This window comes from Pleuronectes platessa, chromosome 5, assembly GCF_947347685.1.
Source record: "Pleuronectes platessa chromosome 5, fPlePla1.1, whole genome shotgun sequence".
In the NCBI taxonomy this organism is placed as follows: Eukaryota; Metazoa; Chordata; class Actinopteri; order Pleuronectiformes; family Pleuronectidae; genus Pleuronectes; species Pleuronectes platessa.
In genome coordinates, this window is record NC_070630.1 from 6,822,572 (window position 1) to 6,837,459 (window position 14,888).

The 14,888-nt window shown below is 42.6% G+C and overlaps 1 protein-coding gene across 2 annotated transcripts in view; it reads right to left on the minus strand.

The window, feature by feature from the left end:
* The window catches only part of nectin3a (nectin cell adhesion molecule 3a), a 30,215-nt gene that overhangs the window by 4,583 nt on the left and 10,744 nt on the right, over window positions 1–14,888 (minus strand). The window contains exons 2-5 of one of the 2 annotated variants that reach the window (XM_053422959.1): window positions 10,120–10,467; window positions 5,058–5,357; window positions 2,965–3,082; window positions 1,672–1,823 (exon numbers count right to left, since the gene is read on the minus strand). In XM_053422959.1, the coding sequence (XP_053278934.1) occupies window positions 1,672–1,823; window positions 2,965–3,082; window positions 5,058–5,357; window positions 10,120–10,467 (918 nt within the window). Of the gene's footprint in view, window positions 1–1,671; window positions 1,824–2,964; window positions 3,083–5,057; window positions 5,358–10,119; window positions 10,471–14,888 lie in introns of both variants that reach the window. The other variant, XM_053422958.1, reaches the window with a different exon arrangement.

The following is a 14,888-nucleotide window of genomic DNA, read 5'->3' on the forward strand; positions in this document are numbered from 1 at the left end:
GTGACCGAAGGTTGTGATAGCAGCCAGAGCCGCAGATAGAAGAGCTGTGTGGAGCTCAAGGTCAGGATAATTGTCTCCATTCTGACCTCCAGCCTCTGGGGCTAAGAGCAGCCTGATACCACTAGTTGATCTCTGCACCGGCACATCAAAGAGCCGACTACAAAGCAATATGACTCGCACTAGGAGAGGTCTGCAACTCCGGGAGGTTTTCGGGTAAGAGTTACCACAACTGGAATCCCCGTTGAGCAATAATGATTTCCACAATTTGTGTAACTGAGTAAGAATCTAATTATCTGCAATTACACGATGTGTGTGAGCTTCTAGGATCAGGGGTAAATGTGAAAGAATGAGAGATATAGGTCAAAAAAGTGATACACTGACAACCGTCTCATGAAACTGTAGTAAGTGTCACTCCCACCCTGCAGCGGGACCTTTCAAAAAGTTATGAGCATCTGTAACCATGTAGCCGATCATCTGAGAGGAAAGCAGCCAAAAACCACAAGGCTGCAGAGACAACTGGGAATGTGCAACAGCTACACCAAAGCAGCCAGGGAGGGGGAGGAGGAGAGGGGATACAACAGAACTCAACCTGGCTATCTCTGCGGGGGAGGGAGGGAGGGAGGGAGGGAGGGAGGCCAGAGGCCGCATGCCCAAGTCTTAATATTTGACAAGAGAAGCAAGATAATTGCTCAGTGCAAGTTCGCTCTGGACAGGATGTCAGCTGTTCATTCGTTTGGGACTCTAAAGCAGGCCTGAACACAGATGGAGACTGACAGCACTTTTTTGGGGGCTTTTCCAGCTTTTCTCTCTCGACAGTGAGAAACCAAAAGGACTCTGTGTGTGTGTGTGTGTGTGTTAGCGGAGTACGTATCCAAAAGCAGCAGTTGCTTTGTTTGGAAAAGGATTAAAAGGAGCAGAGGAGAGAAGAAAATAAGACGAGATGCAGAGTTCTCAGGATCCACACCCTGAATTTACAATGATGAACTCAAGCAGCAGACTATGGACAGAAGGAGGAAGCAGACAGGAGAAGTTTAGCATGCTGAACATTTTCTGAAAAGAACTAATGTCAACAAGTCAGCGGACTTTAAAAAAACATTAGCAGGGATACAACATTTTTGGGGATTTATGGAAATCCCCTTCTCATGGAGAACCGCTTCAGAAGTACAATATAGTGATGAATAACACTTCGTGGGGTACACACAGTACTTCTGTGAACTGCAAATCTGTGAACACAACTCATTATGTCCCACTGTGAAACCCGACCTTAAAGACAACAGAGTAAAAGTAAGAGGCTACACGGGAGCCTACTTTGTCCAACCAGCGGGGTAAATGCCCTCTCCCTTATCTGAGAAAATCTAATGTTGCCAAAACCACAACGCAACAGGTTTGGTAGCGATACTCTTTATCTGCACTCTGTGCACCGCTGTTGCCAGGAATGTGTGAAAGTGGATCTGGTCTAGAACATCTATACGGCGGCTTAGCTCTGCTACAAGTGTTGAAGTGGGCAGATCATACCGAGAGCGTAATCCTACATCAGAGAGGCGGGATGCATGTCAAACGGCCCCGAATTTTATTTCATTTAGTTCATTTATTTAAATAAGCAGATGTTAGAAAGAGGGAAAAAAAGCATCTGTTTTAACATTTCAGGAAAGTGAAGAGGTCAAAACGTACCTTGTACCCAGAGGTTTACATTCTGACTGCGGAGCCCGATGTCATTCATCACTTCACAGCGATACACGCCAGAGTCATTGCGCTCCAGCGGACGAGTGAAAGCAAAGGTATTGTTTGAGATCTCAACACCATCCGGCATCAATCCATCCAACCTGCGCAACAAAGGAGAATATATACTTCAATACAGCACATCACAGACAAACATGCATACAAATACAATATGTTTAAGAGACACAACTTTCAAACCACTCCATCACTGCTGTGTTGGTTCAGTTGGCCTGTTTGGCCACTATTATACGATGACATGACTGAGGTAATTTGAGCTGACGCCACTTCCATCAACCAAGAGGGAGAAAGATTTCTACATGAACACAAGGCAGGCCTAAAACAAAAAAGGAAATAAAGAGCTTGGCTGTCTAGACTTCACTGACTGCTGTCGGCCCAAATGAAACCATATTTCTTGTTTTCAAAGCAAGATGATGACAAAGAGCTGCCAATAGACCACTGATGCATGAACCATTTGGAATCTTTTATTTATAGCAGTCAGTCTTCGATGGGTGCAGCCGGGCATTCGACAGCTCCGAGGGTCGAGGCTCCAAAGTTACACACAGGAGCCTCCTCACTGCCTAATTTAGGTTTGTTTAAACACAGTTAAGGTCAATGCAACTTGACCCATTAGCAGCTGATATCTTGTGTAAAATTTTGTTAGGTGCTTTGTAAAACTTATATACTTTTGCGAGTTTGTTGCTAAACTGTTGATCAACAAATACCATGAAGATATATGGAGAACAGTCGATAATAAACTTAATTCAAATCTAAAATGAGCTGCTGACAACTTGAAGAAAAATAACAAAATATTTTTCTAAATCCGAGATGACAGACTGTATGTGAATGCATCTCTATGATTGTACTCCCAACTTTACCACTGAGTACTGCAAAGGGTACAACAGCTGTGTCCCCTGACATTGGGACAGAGACTGCTGCAACATTTACAAGAAACTATTAGACAGGGGTAGCTGGAGTTCAAAGGGCACAAGTTGTTGTTGTTTCACTGGTATTAGCAATGAGAACCAGGTTTAGAGTTTTCTGAGACACCAACAAGCCTGTATACTTGTATTAAGATGCTTAATACACTATAAAGGCTTGTTGTGCTTTAGCTTCAGACATAAAGGTTGATGCTTAATGTATGTTTTTATATTTTGTTTGCAGTTAGTACAAAACCTACGACAATTGACATGAAAAGGTTTTCCTAAAGGGTTTTAAGGAGAAGGGATATTTTTAAGGGTTACTGACCTGATCCATGTGAAGTGACGGGCAGGTGGGTTTGATTTGGCACCACAGGTGAACTTCACGTTCTCTTGACCCACAAACCAGTTTTTGTCAGGTCCAGTTATTGATACCACTGGAGCAACTGTAAAACAAAATATAACTCTTAGAATAAGTACAAAAAGGGTTCTGATTACAAAAAGCTATGCTAAAGTTATGAAGAGCTCATTTGTTCTTTAAAACCTTTTGTGCTTTTTGTCAGCATCCTAACTACCCTTGGTTACTTAAAATAGCGAGGGCCATGTAGACCAAAAATGCATTTTATTTATTTATTTTTTCCAAAAGGTAAAATAGTATAATAATCAGTCATTATGATCGTAGCAGCCTGATGACAAATGAGCTTTCTCATAAGGAACAAAGTCTGCATTATAAGCAGAGTAGAGAGCAACGGGAAAAACAAAAGCTGTGCAGGACTGCAGAAAGCTCCAGGACCCGCTGGTGAACGCCAGCCAAGAAAACAAACAAAGGACTCTGGGTTGCTGGAAAGTTAGAATATGACAGACTCACTCACACAGTAGATGCGCTGCAGCTCATAATAAACTCTACTGCCTACCTACCATGACAAAGAGAACAAACAACAAAGAGAGGCAGGGGGGGATGCCCAAATGAAACCCGGCACATGCCACTGTAATAAAACACGGCAAACACTGACTTGGATATCCAATTGTTCATTTTGATTTCCCTGGAGGACAAATGAGGAAGTCATTACAGCGCACGGAGAGATGTCTCGGCTCATCGTGTCCACTGACCCTTTTTGTGCAGTTCAACGTTAAAATTGTGCTTCTTTTGCACTTAAAATCCCTTGCCTCTGCATCTGACATGATTTATTGAGCTGGAAAGTCTTGTTCTTCCCGTATTAACCTTGGTTTTTCTATGTCTCCGTCCGCTGCCCCCCAACAGTCTCCTGCTATTTGTGCTCCAGCTGAGCTCTGATCAATATTTCATAAAATACCTTCATTAGCCTGCACTCACACAAACCGAACACGCTAACCCACACTTCTCGCCAAGGAAGTGCGCGTCAATGATTATAACATTAAGAGAACTCTTAAATGGCCCCTTTAAGGGCAAAGGAGGAAAGGTAGTGAGCAGGCTGTTCATAAATCAAGCTACCAGCGTGGGATGATATCAATAACATATACTGTGCCTTTAAGGACTATACAATTCAAGTTTTAATCATAATTATTATTTTGTTAACCCCATAATCATTGGCATTATTTCTCCCAGGAACAAGTTATTTGGCTGCAAATTGATTAGAATATAGACGTTTCAGTCAGAAAAATGTCAATACACTGTACAAGTGAATACAATTTACCTTTTACTTCACCTAACTTAACCTGCTGGGTTGAAAGTTATAAATTTATACCATAAAACCATCCAGACGAAGGATTTGAAGTGATTTGTATCTTCGAACATTTTCACTAGTTTTGTAGTTTGTTGCTTTTGTCTTCAATACATTTTCCATCCTCCTGAACATATGTATTGCTCTTGGCTCAGAGTTCATTCATTCCTACTGAGGACTACATTTCAAAACAGTGTCAGGAATATATACGTTCAGTTTTTTGGCTGACTTTTCGAATATGGATTCAATGTGCTGGCGATTATTTACAGCAGGAAGGTGTATGTGGGAGTGACTCAAAATAAACAGCTGAATCTATTTTCATCACACTGAAGGAGTACTGTATGTTACCCAGTGCAACAACAAGGATAATTTGTGTTGTTCCTTTTTTATACAATTTACACAGTAACCTTTCTTGTCCAGAATGTGATTTAAAAAAAAAAAAGTAATTGTGTGGTGAAGGACTTATAGGTAGTAAACTTTTGAGCAAACATTAATCTCTGTACCTGACAAACAGCTAACTTTGGTTTAAATGGCTCCAGAGTCTTACAGATTGATAGTTTCCAAACAACAGTGGTTAACTATGTCACAAAGGAGCAAACTACAACAAGGCCAATGCTTAGTAGAAGTAAATCATTTGACAATAAGAGATCCTTGAAAATCACCAGATTTATCAATTCAGATGAGAGAAAACACAGCAAAGGTTTTATAATCCAACACTTACACTGTACGTTTAGCATGTAGGGGATTCGGAACTCTGTTTGTAGGGTCGGGTGGCGCACCACACAGGTGAGCATCTTCCCCTGGGCGTAGCTCTGCGGCTGCCACAAGTAGTGCACCTGTACGGTGGTGGTGCTGTTGGGCTCATCCTGACTTTGCTTCTCACTGCGCCCGTACAGCTCCGTCTCCCAGAAAACCTCAGCGGCGGGTCGGCCGCGCTCGGCGATGCAGGTGGCCACCAGCGACTCGTTGCCTCCATCCAGCAGAGCTGTGGGGCCGGCGGACACGTACACCTTTGGCTCCACTGTAGATATAGTGAGAGGAGGAAGAGGAGAAGGAGGGGTTGGTGGAATGTAGAAAGTATTACAAAATGAATATGGATTGTATTGTATATGAATAAATAATGTCCATCATGTTGTATATGGGCAGAAGGAAGTGGCCTCAGTGTACTTAACTGCTAAAGAGCACAGATTGACTTCTTCCCTTTCACATATGCATTAAAAATGGATGAACCTTGCTACTCAATCATATGGAGGCATTTTAAATGGAGACATACTGTAGTTGTTTTTATTGCTGTGTGTGGAGCACACAATGTGTTTCAGAGATCCACTTCGGAAGCATCTATTAGTCCGACTGTATTAGTACAGTTTCCAACAAACCTTTTAGCTTGAGAGTCAGAGCCCGAGGCGGCTGCCAGTCAACCTTGTCGTGTGTTTATATCCGACAGTGTTGTACTGGAAGAAGAGGAGCTGAGTTGGAGTACGCCCCTCTGTGCTCTAGAGCTGGGGTAATGTTACACCGGCTTCCTGGGAACAACTGGCGGTTCAGACGTTACAAAGATTTTCTCAACGGAGAAGCGAATCTGATCCGTGCAAGAGGGATGTGACCAAAATAACTCAACCCCACTTTACCTGTTGTACAAAACTGCACAACACTAAATCCTCTGCTGCACTGATAAACACACAAGGCCCTGTTTAATAATCACAAAGAGACAAAAGGAGGACGAAAGGAAAGTCCAAATTCAAAAGAGAGTCCTCTGGGAGGAGGAGGGGGGGCGACACAATTGCAAGGTATTAAAGTGAAGTGGCAACACAGATTACACAACGTTACACGTCCATGTACCATCGCTATCGAATTTCCCTCTGAGGTTCATCCCTTCTTCTTTGTCTCGCAGTGCGACACCTCCTCCAAGTCTGACCCTCTTAAAAGAGAAGTAACAGCTGTTCCACTTACAGGCATGTTGACAGTTTTAAAGGCGGCACGTGGGGGCACACACCGTCCTAATCCACAAGACGAGGCCGTAACCTTTCAGTCGGCTGCCACCCGGCCCTTCCACGCAGGTCGGGCAGGAAGCCCAACGACAAATTCAAATAACCTCTGACACCCAAAAATAACCTGGCGTCTCCTGTACCCAGTGGAAGGGTGGGGACGCCGCACTCAGTCGTCCACCTCACATTCTTCCCTCACTTCTCTCGGCCCCTCCTCACTGGCCTCGGACTATAAACAGTAGTTGTTCTATGTTCGGAGACGAGCTGGCTCAATCTCTCTGAATAACTAAATCAGAGAGACGTGTTAATTCGGAGTCGCTGTCAGGAAGGGAGGGGAAACGCCTCGGATGAGTGTAATGGCTTCGGGGAAAAGGGGAAAGATTTCCACTCGGTACCCAAATCCACTCTGATCCATGTGGAACACTGACGTCAGAGTGGGAACCCCAATAAATAAGGGATTTAACTGGAGGAAGAAATGTGAATAAAGGTCTAGACCAAAAACTATTAACTGGTATTTTTAATATTGAAATGAGGCCATTTAGTATGATGACATAAAACACTTCTGTAATGCTGAGCCATTAAAAGTTTGGATTTTGTGATGAAAAGGCAAATTCAGTGCAAATGAAGCCACACCTTGATGAAAGTATTAGCAGGTAAGCTGCTGGCGGAGTCTGGTCTCATTAGGGGATATTTAAGAGAAGCATGTAAACAAATTATGAACTTTATGACTCACTACACAGACAGTGGGGGGGAAATCCAGAATCATGTGAACAGACAGAAAGGAGAACTGAAAACATTTTCACAAAAGGGAAACTGATGACACTCTTCAGATTTTCATTCCCATCACTAAGCAGCTTTTTTTTTAGTTTTTATCTCTGCGAGGTTGATCTTTCAGTTTAATAACTCAGCAGAAAAAAAGAGCTGCATTACAGGCCACATGAAGGCGCAGCAAACTTTAAATCCAAAAAGTAAAAATGGTTTACAATTTATGGATGACGCTCAAATGCTTAATGTAGCTCTAGAATTATGTGGAGTGGTGCTGCTTATCACTTACATCTTGCCCACTTAATGTGTTGTTTTTACCAAAGTCAATTGTTGTTCAGTAGATTTCCCACTGACCTGTCAGCGGTTCAATACAAAGGGTCATTCAATATACAGTATGTGTTAGATTTCCTCATCTGGTTCCTTCCCTTTGCTTACTGGCGGAGACCTTTGGTTTAGTGCTGTAGCAAAACTCCTGCTGAGAGTATTGTTCATGCTTCGGCCTTTTATAAGAGATGAAGTAAATGAAAGTGTGGGGCCAATACAAACACTGTGTGTGGAGTGATGCTGATTAAATGCAAGAATAGGTCTCTATCAAGTGTGACTTTTGAAATCAAGTCAATGTCCTGTGCACCTGTTAATCATTACAATGCCGTGACTTTGGTCTATTATTCATCGGTCAGAGCCTTTTTCTTTGCTTTGCATTAGTTCATTTGAAAGGAATGAACATGAACTCAGGGGCTTTTTTCATAAACTGGAAAGAAAAACTGTACAACTAAATATTCTGTTTATAAGAGCACTATGTTAGTTAAATTTAGTTTCACATAAATACATTGCTCATTTACTGACGTGATAATCCAGAACGTTTTTTAGATTCTGTTGATGCGTTACACACACACCTTGTTCTTCTAAACTAGCTCTCAGTACAGCAGATACCTCCACCACGGTTCAACAGTCCTATAAATGATTGACTAGTCATTATAGTAAATATATTAAAGAAGAAAGGAAATCATCTGATAACCTTAATCATTTACTTAACATAAAACACACAAGCTGGATACAGTGGCTTGAGTCCTCCAGCAGCAGCTGCGAGTTCAGTTCCCACCCGGCCCTTTGCTGCGTCTTCACCCGTTCTCTCTCACAGTTTCACAGTTGCTGTCCATCTACCCATGAATGGAAATAATGTTTAGCCCCTTAATCTGCATCTGCACCAGATGTTAATGGGGTTTTCCCAGGCCCAGGGCCCATCCCTTGTGAGTTTGGTGGTAATAGTTTGTGAGTTTTGTGTAAACATGCTAATTAATAAACAGTGAATCCTTAACCTTCTTGGCAGGGGTAAAAAGGTACACGTCAAACCAAGAGACGAGGAAGACTTGGGGAGTTGAATGTGCTGACTTTAGATCTTGAGACTGTGGACTGTGATGTGCGCTTTCTAACAGAAATAACTCGTGGGATAAACTGATTCCCACATGACATGTATTGAATTGCAAAGAACACATATTTTCAGCATAATCACACCCTAATCCCAAAGAAAAACCACGCCTGAGAAACTGCAAAGAGAGGATAGCAAGGTGTAATTGAACTCGGTGAGGTCCCAGACACGGAGGCTGTCACAGCATCGCTTAATGTACCACTCATTAGTCATCAGTCTCTCTCAGTCCCTGGTGGGAGGCAAGAAGCTACTGCCTATAATGCAATCTCCTCCTCTCTGCTCTGCCTGAGATCCAGCCACCTAAGGTAGGAACGAATGCTGACGCACACAGAAAGTTCAGCATTCAGGCTCCTCAGAAAGGAGGCGGTATTGTGTTGATGCAGTCTGGATCCTGCACGTACACATGGAGGAATAGGACTGTTAACAATTACAGATTTGATCAATTTATCACTTTACGTTTATCATATTTGGATTTGTGGTAGCAGTAAATAACAGATCTTGGTATAGTATGTATTTAATGCTGAAATTCACAGAGCTTGTTGGTTTATTGGTCATTTTTATGCACTGTAGCCATGATTGTTTGTGTGTTTCATTTGGGGGATCATCGATAAAAGGGAAATAGCCTTGACATACATCTTAAAACATTCTTATCAAGATAATTAATCAGTTAAAAATTGCACTGCAGATTGCCAAGTTTGTGATGCTTCTTCTTTGGTGCCCCTGGACATATCAATTACTCTAAAATATGATTTCATTATCTGTGACAAAAAACGAAGAGGCCAGAACTAACAAAAATCCTCACCGTGCAGAAGCTGCACATTGTTGTTTTAAGGTAAGTAGCAGCACTTTCTTACAGCTTGGTTACATGTAATTTAAGATTCTTTCAGACGTGCGCTGAACTCTGGATAATCTCCTGAGATTATCCCGTGGGGGTGTATATGAGAATGCAAATGTCAGAGTCAGTTCCTCCGCACAATCTCTTGAGTTTCTCCTCCACAGTCAAAAATAAACATCATGTCCTGCCTCCTGCACGCTCTACCTAGATACCAACCTTCATCTGAACACTGCACAGAAATATCTGTTGTTGTGACCAACACGTCTGACTCTGAGAATCTCCTGCTGGGTTTTTCTTGTTAAAAGCAATGTCCCGAAGAGTTTAGAACCCCACTGTCCACATGCTTTCCGGAGTTCATGTCTGCAAACAGCTTTAATGTCACACCCTTCAATAAAGTTGTTGTCAAGTGAAAATAAGTTGCATCACGTAGGGACAGTCTGAAGTTGTTTTTGATAAATGAGGACAGACGCCTTCTATTTCAAATGGTTATACCCTCTGTGTATTGTATGTACTAGTATGTCAGTGACCTTAAAAGCAGGTAAGACTGAAGTGAGTGACACGAGTGAGACCACAGCAGCTTCTCTACACATCAGTTGATTTCTGCATGAACTTTAAAGTTTGGTTGCTCTGGGGAGAAGTTTGTTCCTCCACTAAGCGGTCACCAAACACTTTCCTTTCTCAAAACTGAATGTGTTTAAGGAGTGATTTGAAAACAGCATGAGGAAGCACTCCAAGCAATGAAGATGGAAGTGAGACTGCTTTACTTTACCTAACACATTGACGAAGGTTGACGCTTGTGTATTGCCCAGAGGAAACGTTGCCACTTTGCAGATGTAGGACCCGGTGTCTGCAAAGCCAACTTCTCTCAGGGTGATGGTCGCATCTTGTATCGAAGGGGAGACAAAGGAGACGCGCTGGATGTACTCGTCAGAGAACGAGATTCCATACTTGGGGTTGTACACTGCCAGGGTTATGGTGCCTGATGGAAGACGACGTTCCCAGGAGATCTGTGTGAGACTGAGGTTGGAGCCCACCTCTATTCTGCAGCCCAGTGTGATGTTCTTCCCCAGCACGGCATTCACTGTCGCTGGGACGATCACGTGGTTGCTGCTCACGCCTGCTGAGAGAAAAGGAAAGATAAGATTCAGATAAACAGCAAAACATGATTTGCAGCAGTTATAATGAAACTGGAAGATTGGATTTCTCATGATAGTGTCGCTTGATTGAATTAATGGATTAGAGCAATTGTGTCCAGCGCTGGAAGGGAAAAAAGTCAGTGAATTAAAATCTATGTAGCTTCAATTTGTAAGTTTCGCCACAGACGATGTGCTGTCACCAGTTGCTGAGATAATCCAGGGAGTTAATGGGGAGAAGCTTGCTGGCTTTTTAGAGTGCTGGGAAATAAGACATGAGCGGAAACTGAAATGGCATCCACACACAGTGAGACACACAGACCGGCACTCAAATGAGATTCCACGAAACATGTGCTGTTGCAACCTGTGTGTTCTGGTGTTAGAAATACACGAACCAGCAACAGTAAAATTCCTTGTTATTGTCAAAGCAGCGGTTTGACTTAGATTAAAAGGAAACTCTTGATTATCTCTCTAAAAGCTGTAGTAAACAACTTCATACATGTATTCTCCTCTGCCATCATCAATATAACTAGTTGTCCCTTGGTCACATTAAGATCCATCGTTTGTTTCAGACATGTTTTTCCTGGGGTTGAAAAGGACACCAGACTTCATCTTGGTCTTGGTAACTCTGAGAGCTCCGCGTTCCTCCTTAATAAGCAACACGCTTTCACCGCAGGACACTCAGACTGTCCCTCTTGCTAATTATCGGAGCACCTTTTAAGCAGGAAAGGAAAAATATCTGGAAGGAGATGAAACAACACGAGCAATTTAATGGTTTAATTCCTTCTTTTTATAAGGCCCTTACTTTGACTTGAAGCCCACCGCCAGTTTATTTTTCAAAGAGGTATTTTTAAAACAAATGGAACATATATATAAACTTTGTTTTGACCCTTAATGGCCATTTTGAATGCAATGATGTGCTGATGTTCTGTAACTCCAGACAAGATGAGTGAAAGACCCTGAAGGGAGTGTGGTTGTGTTCATGATGTGTGAGCTGGATGGACAGTAAACTACATGTCACAGTTGAGAGGCGCATTACGAAGTTGTAACACACAAAAATGTAAACAATAATAACCAACTCAGTGGCGATGAATGCAGCATCTTAAATTAAAGGTCAGGAATAACTGCTCTAAATGAAAAATTTAAATTGCTTTTTGCGGCATAATCACATAAATGAGTCATTGATAGAAACATGCACGCTTTGAGATTTTTAAGAGGCTGTGCAGAGATTTACAACGGTGGTCCAGACTCAATTGTAGAGTAGGTCCACATTAAACTTTGGGAAAATGTTTTTTTTATGGATTACAAGCACACAAAAAAAAGGTGATTTCATTCAAAGTATTCCAAACAGTGCGTTTCAGTTTTCTTGACGTGGATTCAGTTGGAGTAAGCTATATTTGGGGGCCATAAATTTCCACTTTGTACATCGTCTCGGATGTGCATGGAGTAAAGCTTATAAAAGTGGTCCACTGGCTGGTATTTTCAGTCTTTGGCATGAATGTGAGCGGTAAGCCACAGCAATGCTATCTTGGTTTGGGAGAAATATAGCCGAGGAGGCTGAGTCTCCCTGTGCTCCATTACATCCCCTGTAATTTTAGTGATTACACACACACACACACACACACAGGGGGAGTTTCTCTCCTCCAAAATAAGGAATAAGTGTGTGACCATATGTGTAAGAATGAGGCATTTTGCTTGAATGGCTGCTGCATTTTAAATGCACGTTGCATTGTGTTGTGAGTTTCATCGTGTGCTCGGACACTCAGGCTCCCCTGTTTGTTTGTTTTCTTTCTCTGCTGACCTACATTTCAGAAATGTTTTCCTTGTGTTTCTTGCCTTGCTGTGTAAAGTAATCCAGCATAGCTCTCCACTGTATTTAGGCTTTTGACCTATCAACCTCAAGTGTTTAACTCAGCAGGCCCCATTTCTCATCCACTTTGGAAAGACTATCGGGCTAGTCAGTTTGGGTTAATATTCCATTACTCCACAATAATTTAGAGATATGTTTACATCTGTTTCCCACATTTGCATCGTGACCCGATCTATAAAAAAAAAAAGAGAGCCTGTGCTGCTATCATATGCTTTGCACTAAATGCGATACCCTGTGTTTGCATTGCATCTGCCAGAGTCCTCTACGTGCACTGGTGTGGGGGAGAACCAGGGCCGGAGCCATGTGGGTTTTTACTTCTCCTCTCTCCTGTCATCGGAGCTGACATGACAGCTGTTTGTTGTCACCTTACTAGTGCATCTCAGTTGTTTTGCTTGCAATTCATACAGCTGTGACAAAAGCTTCAAATAAATGTTCAGGGATACATCTATAACTGGAGCAACAATAAGGACAGCAGATAAACTCATGCTGCGATATTGGTTGGGTGAGCAGTAAACCGACATGCTTGGCATTTGTGACATTGTGTGGATGCACAGAGACACGTGTCTCAGACCAGGCTGCTCCGTAACATGCTCCACATACTGCAGCTATGTGACACGACACTCCAACTGCTACCGAACGCAGTTTGTCTATCTCAGTGTGTCAGCTTTCAGGCCTGTCAAAGCATTCAAAGAAACTAGACTCTGTCCGTGCTATGTTCTGTTTGTTTTACAGTAAGCAGGAAAGGAGGGAGAGAAAGGGGGGATGTGTTTAAAGAGGACTCCACCCTTACCATTAGGGGAGGAGAGACAGATGGCCTCTGCATGGGATACCTACGGCCAGGAGGAGAGTGGGGAAACTTGGCACTGCTTGCTGTGACCATGAACAACACAGCCAGGGCTCGCAAACTAGAGAGCCGTGAAATATTACCTTAAATACTGCAGGCAAATGAAATGTAAGCAGTGCGCTACACAAAGCGGTCATACTGTTTTCATCAAGGAACCAGGCGTAGAACCGAAGCACAGCTCAGGACTGTCCCCACTTTTATTGCTGGTTATCCATTACATCCACTAAACAAAAATAGTTTTGATTTTTAAGAGTAAACACAAGACGAAATCTATCTTGATGGTCATTTTTATGCAGTGTCACTGTTTTAATGCTTCATTAGCCATTTAGTCGACTCTTAAACAAAACACCCTGACCCAGAGAACTGGAGGAACCCTGGACTGCAAAACCTAATTCGGCTGCAGAGCAACAAGCTGCACTTTTACCCTCTTTTCCATGAGAAACCCGAGGAAAGAATGAACTCATGGGAAGGATATGCTTGTCCTTTGAAGAAATGCTTCATATTTGTTTCTTTTCCTACTGACATCACTAATTGCGACAAGCTGCTGGAAAGACGCAATGGCAAATCAAAACCTTCCTCTTTGCCTGGCAACGGACTCAAACATTCCACGTCAGCTACTTGATTAGCCAAAATCTCCACCTAGCCAGACCCGACCTAGCATCAGCCCTGACCTCCCCAGAGGAGGCCGTCTCCCGGCCAGAGAGAGAGATCCACGCACTAAAGCCTGCAGTGTCAGAACCCCATGAGACAACACTAATCCAAGGCCAGAAACATTCACGAGCTGCAACAAAATGGACAATGTGTCATGTTCATATAGACAAACTCCACGCATAGATTACAATGTCAAACAGCACTCAAGAGAAACTGATCTGAAGACCTCACAGGGGAAGAATGCAGACATGAGATTTTTGCAGGAGGAAGTGTGGTTTAGGACGAAGGCAATCGGAAACTCTGAGCTGGGAGAAGGATGAATAAGGACACACAACCAGCAATGAAGCAGTTCTTGAGAAAAAGAACCGGGGTGGACAGATGATGAGTTCAGCCAGAGTGTAAAGTGTGTAAGGAACGGATATAAAAATGGAAGCGGGCTGGGTCAATGGTTTTTTACTAAGTCGTATCAGCACATGACAGGCAGTGACAGCCTGACAGGGAACGGTTCAGACCACCATGTACGCTGCTGATCCAGGTCAAAGCTCACCACCGATGCTTACATGTTTAACATGTATAGCACAGACATGATTGTTACCTTGTGCAAATGTTGTGCATTTCTAATCATACAATCTCTGTAAACTGACAGTTCACTTCAGCTGCAGTACAGGGTTCAGGTCATTGAGTTATTAACACTTTTACATGCCTATCGGTTTGTTTGTTTGTCAGCAGGATTGTTGCAAAAACTACCAAACAGACTAATTAGTTTATTCTTGCAAGATAAGACGTTTGACATTTTTCTGAGATTTTCCCTCTTTTTCTGCACTTTGGGCCATTATAAATATTATTTGTGACTTCACACACATTGTGTATGTTCTCAGCAAATCAACGATAGAGGTCTGGGAAAGTGGCAACATTGCTACAAGTCCAATAAGCACTCAGAAGATCAGAGCGTAGTCGGTGTATTCGTACACTGTTTTCAATGTAAATAGCACATCTGTGGATGCCTCAATCTACAGCATGTATGGTACATCACAGGTGAA